General features: G+C 36.2%; 1 protein-coding gene across 1 annotated transcript in view; it reads left to right on the forward strand.

The window, feature by feature from the left end:
* The window catches only part of LOC123531058 (venom factor-like), a 142641-nt gene that overhangs the window by 94790 nt on the left and 27584 nt on the right, over window positions 1-20267 (forward strand). Inside the window, exons 23-31 of the mRNA XM_053517587.1 lie at window positions 2057-2153; window positions 4741-4848; window positions 7464-7652; window positions 8596-8674; window positions 12648-12816; window positions 13075-13155; window positions 14975-15149; window positions 16022-16194; window positions 19963-20118. Coding sequence (XP_053373562.1) covers window positions 2057-2153; window positions 4741-4848; window positions 7464-7652; window positions 8596-8674; window positions 12648-12816; window positions 13075-13155; window positions 14975-15149; window positions 16022-16194; window positions 19963-20118 — 1227 coding nt within the window. The remainder of the gene's footprint in view (window positions 1-2056; window positions 2154-4740; window positions 4849-7463; window positions 7653-8595; window positions 8675-12647; window positions 12817-13074; window positions 13156-14974; window positions 15150-16021; window positions 16195-19962; window positions 20119-20267) is intronic.

The raw sequence follows: 20267 nt of genomic DNA on the forward strand, positions 1-20267 counted from the left end.
TCGCTATATGGCCAGGGAGCTTTGTAAACCTAGTCATTTTCTTTAAGGTGAAGAATGTGTAATTCAGCGACGTCTGGCGGAACGCCAAACGTTACGCTTCGTAACGTCGCGTCATTACGTTCTATAAAGCTATCGGAAACAATATGGCGTCGCGCGATGCAGGAGAGCGATACACCGGACGTTTTTTAATTCCCCGCTACAAGTGGTGGGGCTATAGGAATGGTCTCCGTCCGTCCTTCCGTCCTTCCGTCTGTCCGTAACACTTTCGTGTCCGCTCCATATTTCCTAAACTCCTTGAAGGATTTTCATCAAACTTGGGTATAATGATCACCTCATCAAGACGATGTGCAAAACTTATGAGTCAGTCTTGTTGGCTCAAGGTCAAGGTCTCAACTGAAGGTCAAAGGTTTGAGCCTTCCATTTTGTGTCCGCTCTATATCTCCTAAACCCCTTGAAGGAATTTTATAAAACTTGGGTCAAATGATCACCTCATCAAGACAATGTGCAGAACACATGAGTCAGCCATGCCGGCCATGGTCACAACTTAGGGTGAAAGGTTTGAGCCTTCTATTTGGTGTCTGCTCTCTATCTCTTCTTAATCCCTTGAAGGATTTTCATCAAACTTGGGTCAAATAATCACCACATCAAGGCGATGTGCAGAACTTACCAGTCAGCCATGCCGGCTCAAGGTCAAAGTCACAACTTAGGGTCAAAGGTTTGAGCCTTCTTTTTTGTGTCCACTCTGTGTCTCCTATACCCCTTGAAGGATTTTCATCAAACTTGGGTCAAATGATCACCTCATCAAGAACTCATGAGTCAGCCATATCAACTCATGGTTTGAGCTCTGTATCTCCTCAACCCTTTAAAGGATTTTCATGCAACTTTGGTCAAATGATCACCTCATTAAGACGTTGTGCAGAATTTGATTTCAATTTCCATATAGCAGTGGCGGGGGATTTAGCTTTCTTTCAGACTGCCTTGTTTTTCTTGTTTGTTTTTTTCATTCTTGACTGGATAATCTTGGTTGTTAAGCACTATATACATATGCTGTTTATGTGCAAGTATTTTCTGTATGGCAATGAGTACATTTGAGAGTTATGAAAGGCATTATAAAATTAATATATATTTTGAAGACAGATGATGTGTAAATTTTATTTATCGTTCAAACATTTTATATCATTGCTGTATTACATACATCCACAGCAGTTATCAAGCGCATTGTCGTAATATACATAAATACTTGATGTTTGTGTTTAGTTTAGTTTTGCATTGTAGGTAGTAATGGTATACTGACAATGTAACTGTTATTGTTTCCGACAACATTTGCTCAACATTTGTTACTGACAATATCTCAACAAGTAACAAAAGCGGGTACGTCCATTTGTCCGATGTTCAAAAACGGAAAATTTAGTCTGACTGGTTCAATCTTTCTACATAAATGTTTGAGTTTGTTTTAGATGCAGAAGTTCCAAAAGACAAATTATAGCAAAAACCAGTGTTTGGCGGTTGCTAAATCCCGAATAATTATGTTACAACTTCACATGCTGCATATTATTCCTACATAACTTCATGTCTCTATTGGAAAGCTTGAAGCACTGAATAAGATACATACAAAACAAACTTTAAATATACATTTTCGACTACGTCAAGGGCCAAAACACTGGTCTGACTGTGTGAGATCAAATTAAAACATCATACACAATTACACGAAAGGTATTTCTCAGCAAAATAACAAAAAAGTCCTTGACTACCGACGTCGTTTTGGAGCTACGAAGTCGCAAAAAACGAAGAAGTCTCAAATGGCTTCTTTTACAGCTCAGGTTCGGATCGATACGGATAACTATGTTTCTATCCGTACTTGGACGTAGCTATCCGCGCCGTTTGTGCGACTGGGGTATTAGCCGGTGACAGGTGTTGCACATTTCACTAATTCTCATGAACAGACTCATCAAACCAAGACTGCAATCATTTTTTTATTTGAATTCTAAGCTTCCATAGGATCGTTTTACAGATTTTATTTGACAGTATTTTTAAACAACATACTCTTTAATTTCAGAATGAAGGTATACAGGAAATTATAACGGTTCAAGTTTGTCTTGATCCAAATGAACAACGAGAAGACTGTGAAAGTCACAAGAGGGTAACAACACATTGTAAGCTGCAAAGTTTCCTTTTGCAAAATTGTTATTTACCATATTTTAATGCCTCCTGTTATACGACAATGACAGTATCCGCACTAACTCGTGTGTTTCAGCTCTCCAGTGCACGAGGTGCTAAGGTGAGCTATCGGATCCTTCGCCGCACCTTATCCGCCTGGCAGTCAGTCGGCATCTTTAACATTTTAAACGGTATCTAATATGAAAGCGCTATCCGGAAATTTATTCAACATTATGTTGGATAGTCTTCTGCCAAAGTTGTAGAAACGGTTCTACTTGGTGCCTTCAGAACTAAAAATAAAAAACTCTACTAAACATTAAATCTGACATGATTTGTCAAAACAAAAAATAGTTACCAGGCATGTAAAACGTTCACTAGACAGCTCTTTAAACAAGTTTGAGATTTTCGCTAAACCCAGTTGGCCAGTTTTTAAAGTAATTGTTGGAAATGTTCCTTGTTATACTTATTTGACCTTTACTTGTTATTTGTTTGTTACAATAATACTTTGTCTTTTTGAAGACCTTATCTGAAGTATTTTCCTTAATTAAATATGCGTCTGCATACTGTAAAACGTTCTGGTAACATTTTTCCTGTACCTATTGTTCACATTATTACATTTTACCTATCGTGCACATTACTTGAAAAGTGCAATTCTATCTACTCGATTTTACCTATCGTGCACATTACTTGAAAAGTGCAATTCTATCTACTCGATTTTACCTATCGTGCATATTACTTGAACAGTGCAATTCTATCTACTCGATTTTACCTATCGTGCACATTACTTGAAAAGTGCAATTCTATCTACTCGATTTTACCTATCGTGCACATTACTTGAAAAGTGCAATTCTATCTACTCGATTTTACCTATCGTACACATTTCTTGAAAAGTGCAATTCTATCTACTCGATTTTACCTATCGTACACATTTCTTGAAAAGTGCAATTCTATCTACTCGATTTTACCTATCGTACACATTTCTTGAAAAGTGCAATTCTATCTACTCGATTTTACCTATCGTTGCAGTCTATTTTTCCTAGGGTTTTTCGGGACCTTCTTTGTTTTGCCAAACGAAAAGAAAACTGAAACGCGTAGCAAATGAAAAGAAGAGCTCGTAGGACACAAAATGACCCCTCTATGATTCATTCAGTAATTGCACGAGGAACAGAAAATATGTGGTCACTGTACATAAAATTTCTACTGTTTTGGGTCAATGTGCCCTTGACCTTTGATCTATTGACCTTAAAATCAATAGGGGTTATCTGCTGGTCATGATCAACCATCCAATCAAGTTTCGTGATCCTAGGCCCAAGCATTCTCAAGTTATTGTCCGGAAACGGTTTGACTGTTCCGAATAAATGTGACCTTGACATTTGGCCTACTGACCTAAGATTAATAGGGGTCATCTGCTTGTGATGACCAGCCTCTCTATCAACTTCCATGATCCTAGGCCCAAGCGTTCTTGAGTTATTATCCGGAAACTATTTAACAATTCCGGATCACTGTGAGCTTGAACTTTGACCTATTGACCTAAAAATCAAGAGGGGTCATCTGCTTATTATAATCAACTTCCTTATCAAGTTTCGTGATCGTAGACTCAAGCATTCTTGAATTATCATCCGGAAATTGTTTAACTGTTACGGGCCACTGTGACCTTGACCTTTAACCGTCTAACCTCAAAATAAATAGGAGTCGTATGCTGATCATGATCAACCTCCCTATCAAGTTTCGTGATCTTAGGCCCAAGCGGTCTCAAATTACCGGGCGGAAACGGTTACACTGTTACCCTGACCATTGACCTACTGACCTCAAAATCAATAGGGGTCATCTGCTGGTCAAGTCCAACCTCTCTATAAACTTCATGATACTAGGCCCAAGCGTTCTTGAGTTATCATCAGGAATCCTTTTAACAGTTCCGGGTCACTATGACCTTGGCCATTGACGTACTTATCTCAAAATCACTAGGGGTCATCTGCTGGTCATGTCCAACCTTCCTATCAACTTATATCTATAATTATATGCCAAAGCATTCCCGAGTTATCATCCGGAAACCGTTTAACTTTTCAGGGTCACTGTGACCTTGACCTTTGATCTACTGATCTGAAAAATCAAAAGAGATCATTTGCTGGTTATGATAAACTTCCCTATTAACTTACATGATTCTAAGCTTAAACGTTCTTGAGTTATCATCCGGAAACGGATCGGTCTATATATCGGTAGACCGACCGACGACCAACAGACCGGCATCTGCAAAACAATACACCCCGCCGTCTTCGAAGGGGGCATAACTAATTTATTTGATATTGGTCATTGTTATAAAATTGTTTGTAAGCAACGGTTTCTAAAATCATAATGGCCCGACATACCACATTTTCAATTAGCGGTTACTGGATGCTAGTCTAGATTTTTAAAAACTTTTTTTAAGATATGACCAGGCTTATCTCAAGGACTGAATATACCTCTAGCATAATAGTTAGAGGAAAGTAATTATTAAGTTAGACATGTCTGTGAGACAGACCAGGATTCAGACTATGCCTTTTTACTTATTCGATAATATGGCAATTTTTATTCGCTTCATTACAGATGGAATAAGTACAAGCGCCGGAACTCGGGAACAAGTATCTACAGTTGACTTAACACTGCCAAAAATTGCCTTACCAGGTACTGGCTCGGCAACAGCCTACTTACAAGGTATGTTACCAAGCCACCACAATGTGTGTTCACCTTTAGAATATGTATTTATACATTGAATGTTCATAGGGTTAATTAAATCTGTTTCTTCACTTCAAGACTGTGCATTGAACGAGATTGAAAATTTAAAGATACGTTTGATGATATTGTAGACTTCTGTCATTGAACAGTTCGTAATGAATATATACCTACTTTTTTGTTTGATTTTTATTAATTGACACAGGAACTACGGTCTGAGACCATCCTCAAATTGAGAGCATCGCTACTAAGGGCACAGTTTTCGACAGTAATTTAGTCTTTTTGATTTTGACATTGGGCAACCTATATCAAAAGATCATTCATTGCTATATTCCATAAGCCTCTATCAACATTAGCGGCTACATTTGGATCAGTAATAAAGATTTTCATGAACAGAGGAATAAAATCTAGCTTCATTTACAGTACAGGGGCGGTTACAGGATTTGTTTTGTTCTTTTTCCTTTTTTTGTGGGGGTGCGTAAACTATTTATAGTAAAGCAACAAGGGTGGTCCAATTTTGAAAACAATAGATCCATCTGGTGCATTTTGAGCGTTCTGAGGTACTTTATTTGGTATTGAAAAGGGACAGGTTTTGTTGCAAAATCAACACAAATATATGCTTATGATAGTCCATGTTTTATGACTTGTCGTGAGTTCGAGCCCTGGGCGTGGCATATGTTCTCCGTGACGATTCAGTTAAAAACATTGTGTCTGAAATCATTCTTTTTCCACCTTTGATTCATGTTTGGAAGTTGGCAGTTACTTGCGGAGAACAGTTTTGTACTGGTACAGAATGCAGAAACACTGTTTAGGTTAACTGCCGGCCGTAACATAACTGAAATACCGTTAAAAAACGGCGTTAAACCCAAAAACAAACAAAAGAAGAGAAATACTTTTGAAGTGCATAAGATTGAAATAGCATTGTATAGTTTAAGGATCCGATAAAGAGTTGGGAGCTTCAACGGATCTTTGTCTAGTCTGACATAAAAATTGATACATTGATCTACATTACCTTTTATGATATTAGTCTCAATTTGGGGCGACAACTGATATGTTTACGTATGTTTTAATTCATACGGTAATGTTTCTGTGTAGTAAATATGGTATTAAGTGTAGCTTATTCTGCAGAAGTTAAAACAAAATTCGTACGAATCATAGTTGAAGCTTTCGTTTAAATTTCACAGTGAGAACTTGGGTTTAGGAGGAAATAAGGAGGGATTTAATGCATAGAACTTTATGTTTGATTCTAAAAATCGGTAAGAGTGTTCGGGTCTGCATTTTCTTTCCGGCACTTTTTGTAGCATAGTCTTCAATAGACTGATTGATCTTTCGAAGTTTATACACGAAGGAATTCTATGATTTTAATTTTAAGATGTTTCTGAATCTTTTAACATCTACAATTTTGATATTAGCCTTTATGACCGGTTGATAACAGTATTTATTATATTGATGATTCTTTACGACAACAACTGTGCGGAACATAAAGCTCTATGTCTTAATCTGAGATAATTTTGCTGTTATTAAATATTACGTTTTTAGTTGGTTTATGATATTTAGCACAGATAATAGGTGCTTTGAACCAAACCGTGTTCAGTTCTCACTCCAGATTATTAAAATGGTTTTTAGGAGTCACTAGGCTAAATATGGAAAAATGGTCAAAGAATTTCTTTTGAACTACTTGATGCCGTTTATCTTCACGAACTTGGTCTATAACATCCTTGTCTGGTTATCTCTCGTAATTGTTCAAATGGTCACGTTTGGCTCCTTTAAGTGACCGTAAGAGCAAAAAATAGAAATACCTCCAAAGGACTTCTTCTCATGAGCCACTTGATGGATATATGACAAACTTCGTACTCTCTCAAGAGTATTCAAACGGTTTCACTTTTATTTTTCAAAATTATGAATAACGAAATTAATATGTCATCAGTATCAGCGTAAATGCAATATCGTAAGTCCACATGCTTAGCTCAAGGGAAGAGCGTAGATCTACGAATCGCGTTGTCGAGAGTTTGATCCCCGGGCAAGGCGTATGTTCTCCTAGATGGTTGTAATGTGAAATCATTTGTCTTCCACCATTAATTCATTTGGGGAAGCTGGCAAGTTAGTTCAGGTACATAAACCAGGAACACTGGTTAGGTTAACTGCCTGCCGTTACATAACTGAAAAACTGTTAAAAACTTCGCTAAACCCAGAACAAAACAAACAAAAAGTAATGTCTGAAACATAATGTTTTTTTTCTAATTTGTTGTCTATGACATATTTGTGTTAAAAAAATCCTTTAAAGACCAGTTGTAAAGAACCAGATGTGGTTTAAATATAGCGACTCTCTCTCTCTCTCTCTCTCTCTCTCTCTCTCTCTCTCTCTCTCTCTCTCTGTGTGTGCGTGTATACCTCTCTCTCTGGAAACAGATCACGTTTGCTTGTTGTTTTCCTCTAATTGTCTAATGTGAATAACAGTACATGTATATGACTAAACTAACGAAAGATCTGTAATTTTCATTTAAGGAAGCTTGATATCTTACGGCTCTTAAGTTTCTATCAGGTTTGAAAATAGGTTTGCACAATACTGTCTCAAAACCTGCACTTTTACATTACAGGCAATATAATGGACAATGTCGTAAAGACTATACTCAGTGGCGTTGAAAGTTTATTTCGATGTCCGCACGGCTGTGGTGAGCAAACGATTGCTACAACTGCCCCGAATGTATACGCCATGATGTACTTGAAGCAAACCAAGCAGATCACGGCAGATATTGAGGTCACGGGAAATACCAACATTCGAAATGGTGAATAAAATTTCTCATGACGTACTTTTAAGCAAAGCGATTAGGGAACGGCAGACACTTTGGTCACCTGCCCCGCAATAAAAATCTAACAATTTGTTTTGATGAAGCAAACTAATCAGGTCATGGCAGATATTGAGGTTGGTACTATAAAGATTCTAAATGGTCAAATTTTATAATGATGTACTGGAAGCAAACCAATCCGGATATTGTAAATATTGATGTCAGCGGCAAAAACAACAATAGAAATGGTAAGGAATCATTTGCCATGAGGTGCATGTACCTGAAAAAACAAACAATCACGTAACTGCAGATATTGAAGTCACCAGCAATAACAATTTTCAGTGGGACAGTAAAGTCATGATTTAGCTGAACATTAGAAAGCAAACCACAGCAGATATGGGAGTGACAGACAATTACATTATTGAAAATGTGACGTAATTACAGTTTAGCTGGAAATAAAAATGACAGCACGATGCCTTAGTCATTTTACATAATATTATAGATGAGTTGTGTAAAAGTATTATCAAGCTTAAATATATTATTTCAACCGTATCTGAAAGCAACGTGCCAAAATCCAATTTAGCTAAAAAGAATGACTTCACACATTACGTTAAAATGCGATAACGGCGAAACTAAGACTTTTCGTTGATTTAGTGTTAGGCTAGTGCATATCAGTACGTAAGAGGATTTGTGTCACTCCTGAAAATTAATTTGTGAGCCAGGAAATAAAGATGTGTCTGCGTATGTGACAAAATTATAATAAGTTGAAGTAAACTTTTCAAAAACAATATTTGAAAAATTACATTTGAAGTTGCATTGGTGTTAATATTCCTACCTACTTTGACCGTAAACGCAATGAATATTTGTCAGTGCCGACAATGTAGGGACAGGTATAATTTACTTCACTTCCCTAGAAATTAAAACGTAGTTTATCTATGAGCAGGTGTGAATAGAGAAAAGACCATGTTCAGGCATTCAGACGGTTCGTACTCATGTTGCATCTCACGGGCAACCAGTGTTTGGTATGATATATTTACTGTTAATTTTGCTGATTAAAGATGAATGCATATTTTTAAATAAATGACCGTATTGTGTATGATGTAAATACTTTATTTTCCATTCAAAATACAGAAATACTGAACAAGTTCATCTAGTAAAATCAATTAATATGGATACATATTATTTGCATGGAACAAAATCTAGCAAAACACAGATGACACTGTTCATTAGATGTACTGAAAAGTGAAATTACACCGGTTACTATACAAAAGGAATATTGTTTTAAAGCATTATTTAATGGAATGAAATATGTACACGTGGCAACATGCGTACTAGTCCTAACACAGGCTTCATTTTTTTTTTTGCTAAATTAATTGCAATTTTAACGTTATTAGTTTTCATGTATTAATAAAATCTGTAAGAAGACCTTTTGGAAGCATAAAATGCAACAAAGAAAAATAATAGCTGGCTCAGTTTGACTGAGTCTGTTCAAGGGAAGTAATGGTTAATGCAATATACCTCACACTCCTAGCACCGGCTTAAGCGGAATTCTGTTCCATGATCCCAAAAGGTCCAGAAAACACTGAATCCAAGTACGGGGAAACTTTTACGGCCGCAACACAATCTATGTGAAGTTAGCAGAATAGCAGAACAGCAGAATGGCAGAATAGCAGAACAGCAGAATAACTCGGGCAGAATAGCAGAATGGCAGAATAACTCCAGCAGAATAGCAGAACAGCAGAATAACTCCAGCAGAATAGCAGAATGGCAGAATAACTCCAGCAGACTAGCACAATGGCAGACTAACTCCATTAGAATAGCAGAATAGCAGAACAGCAGAATGGCAGATTAGCTCCAGCAGAATAGCAGAACAGCAGAATAACTCCAGCAGAATAGCAGAATGGCAGAATAACTCCAGCAGAATAGCAGAATGGCAGAATAACTCCAGCAGAATAGCAGAACAGCAGAATAACTCCAGCAGAATAGCAGAATTAGTCCAGCAGAATAGCAGAACAGCAGAATAGCAGAATAGCAGAACAGCAGAATAATTCCAGCAGAATGGCAGAATAACTCCAGCAGAATAGCAGAATAGCAGAACAGCAGAATAACTCCAGCAGAATAGCAGAATGGCAGAATCACTCCAGTTGAATAGCAGAATGGCAGAATAACTCCAGCAGAATAGCAGAACAGCAGAATAACTCCGCAGAATAGCAGAATGGCAGAATAACTCGAGCACAATAGCAGAATAGCAGAATGGCAGAATAACTCCGCAGTCAGAATAGCAGAAACAGAAAAGTAATAAATCTCCAGCAGAATAGAGATCAGAAAAAAAATAATGGCAGACATAACTCAGCAGAATAGCAGAATGGCAGAATAACTCCAGCAGAATAGCAGGATAGCTGGTTAACTCTAGCAGAATGGCAGAATAGCAGAATTACTTTGAAACTGAATCTGGAACTGAATAATTTGAGTAAACGCCTATTTCTATACAAAGACATATTCAGTGACAGTGTACGTAATAATAATAATAATGATGACAATAATGATATTAACAATCATAACAGCCTTACTTAAACAAAAAGTAATGACCGCAACCTTCCTCCTGAAGTTTTTTTACCTCTATTGCGAATGCCAGTGCTTAAACAGCCATACATGGTATGCACAGACGGGCTGCATATCGATGTTCAAACCCCCTGATTAATGGTGTTATTACAGATTATTAGAAAAAAAAAGAGAGAGAAAAAAAAAGAAATACTGTACACAACCTTACCAATAGTGCCTGCACCAACAAAATTTAAAACAAAAATTCAAAAACTATTATTTGCTGCTAAAATAGTTAGCAAAAGATTTAGAACAATGACACGAATTCTCCGAAATACAGTGTCTTAAGATTTTTTAATGTGGCAAGTTTTTTTTCTTTTGCGTAGTTCTAACGGCAGTTCATTCCACAGTTTTGAACCAATAGTATAGAAACTTCTGTTATTGAATGTTTTGCACATGTTGTATGGAACAACAAAACGACATTCCGAATTTCCGGACTATCTCAAACCTTATGTACTATGAATATACTGTCTAAGCAGTTCTGGTAAATATATTGAACTCTATCCTTGCTTTCACCGGCAACCAATGTAGGTCATACAAAGCCTGCTTAGAACTGTCAAATTTCCGGTTATGGACAACTTTTGCGCACATGTTTTGAATACATTGCATCATACGCACCTCACCGTTAGCTACACCATACAGTATGACATTGCAGTAATCCATATGTGAAATAACTAGAGACAAAACTAAAATTTCTGTGGCTGATTTTGTTGAATATTAACGGACATTCTTACTTCTTAGGTAATTCAACATGACTGTACGATATTTGCGATTTATATGATCCTTAAAGTTCAGTGTTTCGTCAAGAAATGCACCGAGATATCTAATTATGCTTGCACGTTTGATATCATCACCCACAATGTTAATCGCATTTGTGAAATATTTGTTCATTGAGGTCAGCTACAAGACATGATAAATTCAGTTTTTGAACTGTTCATTTTCAGTTTGTTTCTATTCATCCTGTCATTCTGCTGGAGTTATTCTGCTATTCTGCAAATCAGCTGAAGTTATTCTGCTATTCTGCTAGAGTTATTCTGCTATTTTGCCATTCTGCTGGAGTTATTCTGCTATTCTGCCATTCTGCTGGTGTTATTCTGCCATTCTGTTGGAGTTATTCTGCTTTTCTGCCATTCTGCTGGAGTTATTCTGCTTTTCTGCTTTTCTGCCATTCTGCTGAGTTTTTCTGCTATTCCGCCATTCCGCTGGAGTTATTCTGTCATTTTGCTAGAGTTATTCTGCTAATCTGCCATTCAGCTGAAGTTATTCTGCTATTCTACCATTCTGCTAGAGTTATTCTGCTATTTTGCCATTCTGCTAGAGTTATTCTGCTATTCTGCATTCTGCTGGAGTTATTCTGCTATTTTGTTATTCTGGCTATTTGTTAATATTAAAATTCTACTTCTAGGTATTCACAGCTGGATTTTATTTCTGACTTAAATTTTTCGTCAGGCACGTATATCTAGTATCTTGCACGTTATTCTCAGCTGAGCATTTATTCTTTTTCTTAGCCATACTGCATGATATTCGTTTGGAGTTCATTCTTTGCCATTCATCGTATTCTGCTGGAGTTATTCTGCTTTCTGCATCAGTGAGTTATTCTGCATTCTGCTGGAGTTATTCTGCTGTTTCTGCATTCTGCGGATTTATTTTGCTATTCTGCTTTCTGCTGGTTTATTCTGCAATTCTTTGGAGTTATTCTGCTTTTCTGCATTCTGCTGAGTTTTTCTGCATTCTGCCATTCCGCTGGAGTTATTCTGTTCTATTCTGCTGAGTTATTCTGCTATTCTGCATTCAGCTGAGTTATTCTGCTATTCTGCTGGGAGTTATTCTGCTATTCTACATTCTGCTAGAGTTATTCTGCTATTTTGCATTCTGCTGAGTTATTCTGCTATTCTGCATTCTGTGGAGTTATTCTGCTATTTGCTATTCTGTCATTGCGAATTTTTTCTGCTATTCAGCTGGATTTATTCTGCTATTCTGCTGGAGTTATTCTGCTATCCTGCCATTCTGCTGGAGTTATTCTGCTATTCTGCTGTTCTGCCATTCTGCTATTCTGCCATTCTGCTATTCTGCTGGAGTTATTCTGCTGTTATGCTATTCTGCTATTCTGGAGTTATTCTGCCATTCTGCTATTCTGCTGGAGTTATTCTGCTGTTCTGCTATTCTGCTGAATATTCTGCAATTCTGCTGGAGTTATTCTGCTGTTCTGCTATTCTGCTGGAGTTATTCTGCCATTCTGCTATTCTGTTATTCTGCTAACTTCACACAGATCGCAACACTGCACTTCACGTTGTGATATTTCATAAAGTATCTGAGAAGATTCTTTGAAAACGTTTTCATAAAGCAATGATATAAATATTTTGAGTGGGTATGAGTTATTGTTAATCATTTCAGGCTGACAGCGTTTGTGGCTAAAGTATTTTGCCACGCTAAAACAGTAGTAGACGATGTTCTTGACGAGCAAACGGACCTTCTTCCGACAATTAACTTTCTAAACGACCATATAAATGCCAGAGGAGAGTTTGTAGAGATACTGGACATTCGTTCCGGATCATGGTTAAAGGTAATACTTTTAAGTAATAACCAAATGCAGTCCATTACAGCATTAACATAAGTACAGTTAGCAAATTTGACATATTAGTTCCTAAGTAAGGACGCACTGATTTCGCATTATGGAAGTGGCACTGCACAATTTCATTAATCGTAAGTGTTTGAATGAATGAAAACCAATTGTTTAGTTAGTAAGGCTTTCTTTTTATAGCGCTTTCTATTTTCTGTCATGTTCTGGCTTCGTAATCAATTCATCATACTTTTCCTACAGGGTGCAACAGAAACGGGCAGTACTCCTTCACTAACTTCGTTTGTCTTGATAAGTCTTCTAGAATGCAGCATTTTTCATGTGGTAGGTAAAACTTATTGTCGACTCAGAGAATGGTATAAGCACACAGTGCCACTGATGCGGGTTTCATCCTTCGTTTGTTGTCCCACCCGTACTTAGTCTGTCTTTCCTTTTCCAATAATTAAACATTTTATTACTCATTATTTAAACAGTCCCCGTGAAGCATAAGCAGAATATAAAGGTAGTGCCAATTGTCTTCAAAATATAGACATCGAGTTGTAAAGCGTACATGTAAATTTGCATTTATTTTAAAAAAGCATCTCTGTTTATAATGATTTTAACAAATGCATAATTTTTAGCATCTTACATTTTGGTATGACGAGAAAATTACTTGATCAAAGGAAAGACCCGTGGAGCAAAACTGTTAAAGTAACATAACATTTTGGATGTTTTAAACGTCGATTTAATTCATCCTGTTTTCACCATTGTAGATAATTGCCAGTATAATTGAATATCAAACGCTGTTTATCTGATACACTTTCCTGTCTTACACAAGCAATCACTGGAACAATTTTGTGACACCAACATGCTCAGAGTACACCGGGTTCTCCGGGTATTGATTTACCTACGCTAACAGCAATTTTCGGATAAATAAAAAAGATACATTTTAGTCATCGGCTAATTGTGTCCACATTTCTCTCGATGTTCTTTAAAGTATAAACTTATTAATTGACAGTACCAGTGAAATGTTACATAACCTTTATGATTGTATTTCAGCAACTGTCAAAGGACGAAAGCAAGTATTTCCTAAATTTCAAGAATGATTTCCGATAGGATTATAAAAACTTAAAGACTGTATCTGTCTCCATTCAGTACTATATCTTTGACACCCTTTCATAAGTACTACTTTATAGCAGTGAAACAAATCTTACCGGCGCCTGCAATAAATACTGAAATTATCATCGATAAAGTAGACATAGAAAACTACGAGAACTCTGTCAAGCGCGAAAGTGGCAAACGTCATTAATAGCACAATCTTATCAAACTCGCATAGACTGTGAATGGACACAAGGTCACAAAAAACTTTAAAAATCGAGGAATGTGTGTGTAGAGGGGTAAAGGGATTGCTTATGTGACATATGTGGCACCAAACTGATGAACTTGCAATATTTCATTTTTATCATAGAACAGATGTAATTTAAATCAGAAGATACGAAAATGTTTATGCTCCTAGTATGTCTGACAAAACTTGCAAGATTGTATCTACGCCGCCAGAGTCATAACTATTGAATCAGGAAAATCTCAAACTTTCAAATTGATAACATTCTGAACACACTTTCCTAAGGTAATATTCACGAAACTTACCCCCCCCCCCACCTCCCCCACCTCTCACCCAAAAAACGTCACTCAAATCCAGTGGACAAGATTGCTGTAAATGAATCGGTGTTATAGCCTTTGATTTGGATTTTATCTAATAGTACATATATCAAAATATTAAACCTTACTTTACTCAACCGGTGAAAGTTTACGGAAAGTAAAAAAATCTTAGAACATCTGAGGGAGTTATGTCCATCGTGTTTATTTTGTTTCAGTTGTAAACAAACAACGTGGGATAAAACCATACATGCACAAGCTGAAAATTCACTTAATACCAAAGCGAAAAATATCTATTAAAATTGTCTCAGGCATTCAATTTGCTAGATTCCATATATATAGTTCCAATTAAACACGTAATATTTTCCAATGATTTCTTCGAAATACCGGGTAATACAACATTGAACCATTACTTGCTGCAAGCAACAAAGCAACCTTTATTACATTCAGTTATATCTTCATTATTATGTTGTATAATGTATATGAAAACGTAATTTATATATTTCAGGGTATAAACCGAACAGTTGATGTGGCGACTAGATATATAGAAAATTTAGACGAAAACTGGCTAAAAGGCAGACCTTTTGATTTAGCTATTAGTACGTACGCTCTTGCATTGGCCAAAAGCAACAAAGCAAATGAATTCAAGAAATGGTTACACTCAATTCAAAAGAAAAACGGAAGTAAGTACTAGTGTAATTCATATATGTTGAATTTCATGAAGTCCATGTTGGGGAAAAGTAGGTGACTAGATTGTGTTGGGTCTTTAATACGATTGTATTCAGCAAAATGATAGAAAGATATTAACCAACGGTTGACATATGCAGTGAAATGTAAGTAGTCAGTCGTTTAAAATTGACAACCCAAATTAAGTTTCATCACAAGACCAAATTTTTGACCGGCCACTTGACAAAAGATTGTGAAGAAATCAAAGGAAACTCATAAAACTTTATAACATTCAAATGGTAATAAAATATCCTAAACAGTAAATTCTGCAATACGGGATATTAACACAGTTACAGATATTGGAAGTAAGCTATCTCCAAAATAAAACATAAATTCGTAAATAGAATTATGATTTAGCACATCTGATCAAAATATATTTTGGCCTTCTCATGGAACAGCCGGTCGTGTCCTTTGTGAAAGCAATAGAATTTTCCCTAATTGAACTGTTCAAACTATCCAGTCTAGTGCCGAAATGGCAGATGCTTAAATGTTTTATTGAATATTCTCAAATCGAATAGTTCAAAACTGTTCAAGCTAGTACAGGAACGCCAGATGCTTCAAGGGGTTAATGTTTTAATGCATTATCTTTCATGAGCTGTAGTTTTATACAAGATGGCTTTGTATTTCAGATGTCTCAGAAATGTTCAGAAAAAATGTCTGCTTTTGTTCAAGAAATTGACTTTAATTTTTATTTAATGAACATATAACCTTAAATGTGGTATGTTTGTCAGTGCATGCGTAGTGTATTTGTATAATATGAGGTCTTACCAAAACTATGGTAACTGTAAATTAGACTTAATTGCGTGAAATATTTCTTTTATTTGCAAAGAAAATATTTACTGGGGAAACTCGGACAGTGACCCGGCTAACGCCTACACTGTCGAAACAACGGCATACGCTCTACTTGCTATGTTGAAGTTTAACGACGAAAAGAACGCTGCTTACATTGTACGGTGGTTGACGTCACAACAAGATTCTTATGGTGTATTCCGAAGCACACAGGTAAATCTATTTTAAGGTTAATTTATTCACCATAGCCGGGTTGTAAAGGTCGCTAACTTTGAATCATTGCTTCTCATCGATTTGGTTTCGTATCCTCGCTTGGGATGTAGAATTATTCATGTGACGAAACTAACCAGCTGGCAAAACAAAAATCAATAAAGCTTGCTTCTTAAAATTATTTTAGGAAGACATTATTTTCGGTCAAGACGGCTGTCCGTCCGTCTGTCCGGTACAAAACAGTGACCGCAGAGTATTTTTAGCTCACCTGTCACAAAGTGACAAGGTGAGCTTTTGTGATCGCGCGGCGTCCGTCGTCCGTGCGTGCGTCCGTAAACTTTTGCTTGTGACCACTCTAGAGGTCACATTTTTCATGGGATCTTTATGAAAGTTGGTCAGAATGTTCATCTTGATGATATCTAGGTCAAGTTCGAAACTGGGTCACGTGCCGATAAAAACTAGGTCAGTAGGTCTAAAAATAGAAAAACATTGTGACCTCTCTAGAGGCCACATATTTCACAAGATCTTCATGAAAATTGGTCAGAATGTTTACCTTGGTGATATCTATGTCAAGTTTGAAACTGGGTCACGTGCAATCAAAAACTAGGTCAGTAGGTTTAAAAATAGAAAAACCTTTTGACCTCTCTAGAGGCCATATGTTTCACAAGATCTTCATGAAAATTGGTCAGAACGTATACCTTGATGATATCTAGATCAAGTTCGAAACTGGTTTACGTGCCGTCAAAAACTAGATCAGTAGGTCAAATAATAGAAAAACATTGTGACCTCTCTAAAGGCCATATTTTTCATGGGATCTGTATGAAAGTTAGTCGGAATTTTCATCTTGATGATATCTAGGTCAATTTTGAAACTGGGTCACGTGCGGTTAAAAACTAGGTCAGTAGGTCTAAAAATAGAAAAACCTTGTGACCTCTCTAGAGGCCATAAATTTCATGAGATTTTCATGAAAATTGGTCAGAATGTTTATCTTTATGATATCTAGGTCAAGTTCGAAAGTGGGTCACATGCCTTTAAAAACTAGGTCAGTAGGTCAAATAATAGAAAAACCTTGTGACCTCTCTAGAGGCCATTTTTTTCATGGGATCTGTATGAAAGTTGGTCTGAATGTTTTTCTTGATAATATCTAGATCAAGTTCGAAAGTGGGTCACGTGTCGTCAAAAGCTAGGTCAGTAGGTCAAATAATAGAATAACATTATGACCTCTCTAAAGGCCATATTTTTCATGGGATCTGTATGAAAACTGGTCTGAATGTTCATCCTGATGATATCTAGATCAAGTTCGAAACAGGATCATGTGCGGTCCAAAACTAGGTCAGTAGATCTAAAAATAGAAAAAACCTTGTGACCTCTCTAGAGGCCATACTTGTGAATGGATCTCCATAAAAATTTGTCAGAACGTTCATCCTGATGATATCTAGGTAAAATTCGAAAGTGGGTCGCGTGCCGTCAAAAAATAGGTCAGTAGATCAAATAATGGAAAAACGTTGTGACCTCTCTAGAGGCCATATTTTTTATGCGGTCTGTATGAAATTTGTCTGACTGTTTATCTTGATGATATATAGGTCAAGTTTGAAACTGGGTCAACTGCGATCAAAAACTAGGTCATTAGGTCTTGAAATAGAAAAACCTTGTGACCTCTCTAGAGGCCATACCCTTGAATGGATCTTAATGAAAATTGGTCAGAATGTTCACCTTGATGATATCTAGGTCAGGTTTGAAACTAGGTCACGTGCCTTAAAAAACTAGGTCATTAGGTCAAATAATAAAAAAACCTTGTGGCCTCTCTAGAGGCCATACTTTTCATGGGATCGGTATGAAAGTTGGTCTGAATGTTCATCTTGATAATATCTAGGTCAAGTTTGAAACTGGGTCAACTGCGGTCAGAAACTAGGTCAGTAGGTCTAAAATTAGAAAAATCTTTTGACCTCTCTAGAGGCCATAATTTTCAATGGATCGTCATGAAAATTGATCTGAATGTTCACCTTGATGATATCTAGGTCAGTTTCGGAACTGGGTCACGTGCGGTCAAAAACTAGGTATAAAAATAGAAAAACCTTGTGACCTCTCTAGAGGCCATATTTTTCATGAGATCTTCATGAAAATTAGTGAGAATGTTCACCTTGATGATATCTAGATAAAGTTCAAAACAGGGTCAAGTACCTTCGAAAACTAGGTCAATAGGTCAAATAATAGAAAAACCTTGTGACCTCTCTAGAGACCATATTTTTCAATGGATCTTCATGAAAATTGGTCAGAATTTTTATCTTGATAATATCTAGGTCAAGTTCAAAACTGGGTCACATGATCTCAAAAACTAGGTCACTATGTCAAATAATAGAAAAAACGACGTCATACTCAAAACTGGGTCATGTGGGAAGAGGTGAGCGATTCAGGACCATCATGGTCCTCTTCTTTACTTTCTGTAAACTTTTATAGCTTTTAATGATACTGGATTACGTTTTATTCCATTGAATGTTTGTTCAAGATTTCAAGTTAATTTACCTTAAGGTCTTTAGATCTGCGGAGATAGAAGTATATACTTCAAAGACAGCTAAAACCATGAACTGTAGTCAGGGAATTGATTTTGCTAAGTCCTTCAAATTTTTAGAAACGTTTATTTTATGAAAATATTATCTATGACAATTAATAATGTTGTATGTTTTTTTAACTTTTTATACTTGTTACGACAACTCGTGCGTCAGTTAAGTGTTAATCAGGCTCTTAGTATCAAATTGAATTAATTATAGATTTCATCTGTCTAGCTTAGTTGGACTATCACAATTGCAGAAAAAAGAAAACAGCGTTTTTCCACCAAAGACAAATAGAATATATTCATTAATGTATCAGTTACCCAAGCATCACTGCATCAGCTATTTTTAACCTTAATATTTGAAAAATAACTTCTCACAATTCGATAATAATGTGATGTATCATTTAGTATTCACTAGTTAATTTATTGTATTTTTGCTTGCATCAAAATGCAACATTTACAGACAGACTTCTTGATAACATCACAGGTAATGGTGTAATTATATTGATCTTGATTGATTGGTTATACTATGTCTAAACCAGTTTATGAAGACCGTTTTAGGACAATTCAAAAGTTAGGTTTTAAGTTCATGTTTAAACTTGAACGAACTTAAGACGAAAGTTAGAGTGCCGTAAGTTAAACATAAACAACTTCACAAAGCTGAATTATGCATGTCCTAAATAGGGGTAAATAAGACATGAAACAACACTTGTCATAACAACTGTAAGATAATACCTATATGAAACTTTTTCAGTGTTGAATGATTATATATGCATGTCAGATGAGAGTGTCATCTTTAAAGTATGATACATGCAATTTTTAGATAATCTACCACTATAACGCTTGAATAAGCACGAAGAAGAACGCGATCTTTGTTTCAAAGTACGGTTTATAGCAAATTGATTTATAACAAATTAACATTGCACAAGATTCCATTCAGTTGGATTCACTAAATCCATCATAGAGATTTTCGTATTTTTTCCTAATTATGTCGGACCAAAAAGTCAACTTAATTTTTTCCTGTAGGTCTTGTAACTTTCTGATATTCTGAATTTTAGTTTTATCTTAAGCCATGTTTAGGCGTCACCTAAAATTAGGACGTGTCTTTATTTTAAATGTAGTTAAATCAGGTTACGAGTAATATAAGTTCAAAGTTTAAGCATTGTGAAATGGAACCCTTGACATCAAAAACTTTTCCTCACAATCTGTCTGTATAACAGGACACTGTGGTAGGTCTACAGGCACTTTCTGAGTACAGTATCAGAACGTATTCACCAGAAATAGATCTACAAGTGTCCATGACCGCAAACGGTTGGAGTGGGAAGCAACTGTCAGTAAAAGCTGAAAAGTTTAAACTGCAGCAGATTGTAAACAAGGTAAATGTTTCCCGCTTATTTCTTTTAATTCATTTGCATTATAGGCAATATAAACAAAAGAATATTAAATATGCATAGTTTTTTCAATGCAGAAAGGTAAGTCAAATGTAAGGACTGACATGTAAACATTCATCGCTATGAAACTAATT

Source organism: Mercenaria mercenaria, chromosome 11, assembly GCF_021730395.1.
Source record: "Mercenaria mercenaria strain notata chromosome 11, MADL_Memer_1, whole genome shotgun sequence".
NCBI classification, from domain to species: domain Eukaryota; kingdom Metazoa; phylum Mollusca; class Bivalvia; order Venerida; family Veneridae; genus Mercenaria; species Mercenaria mercenaria.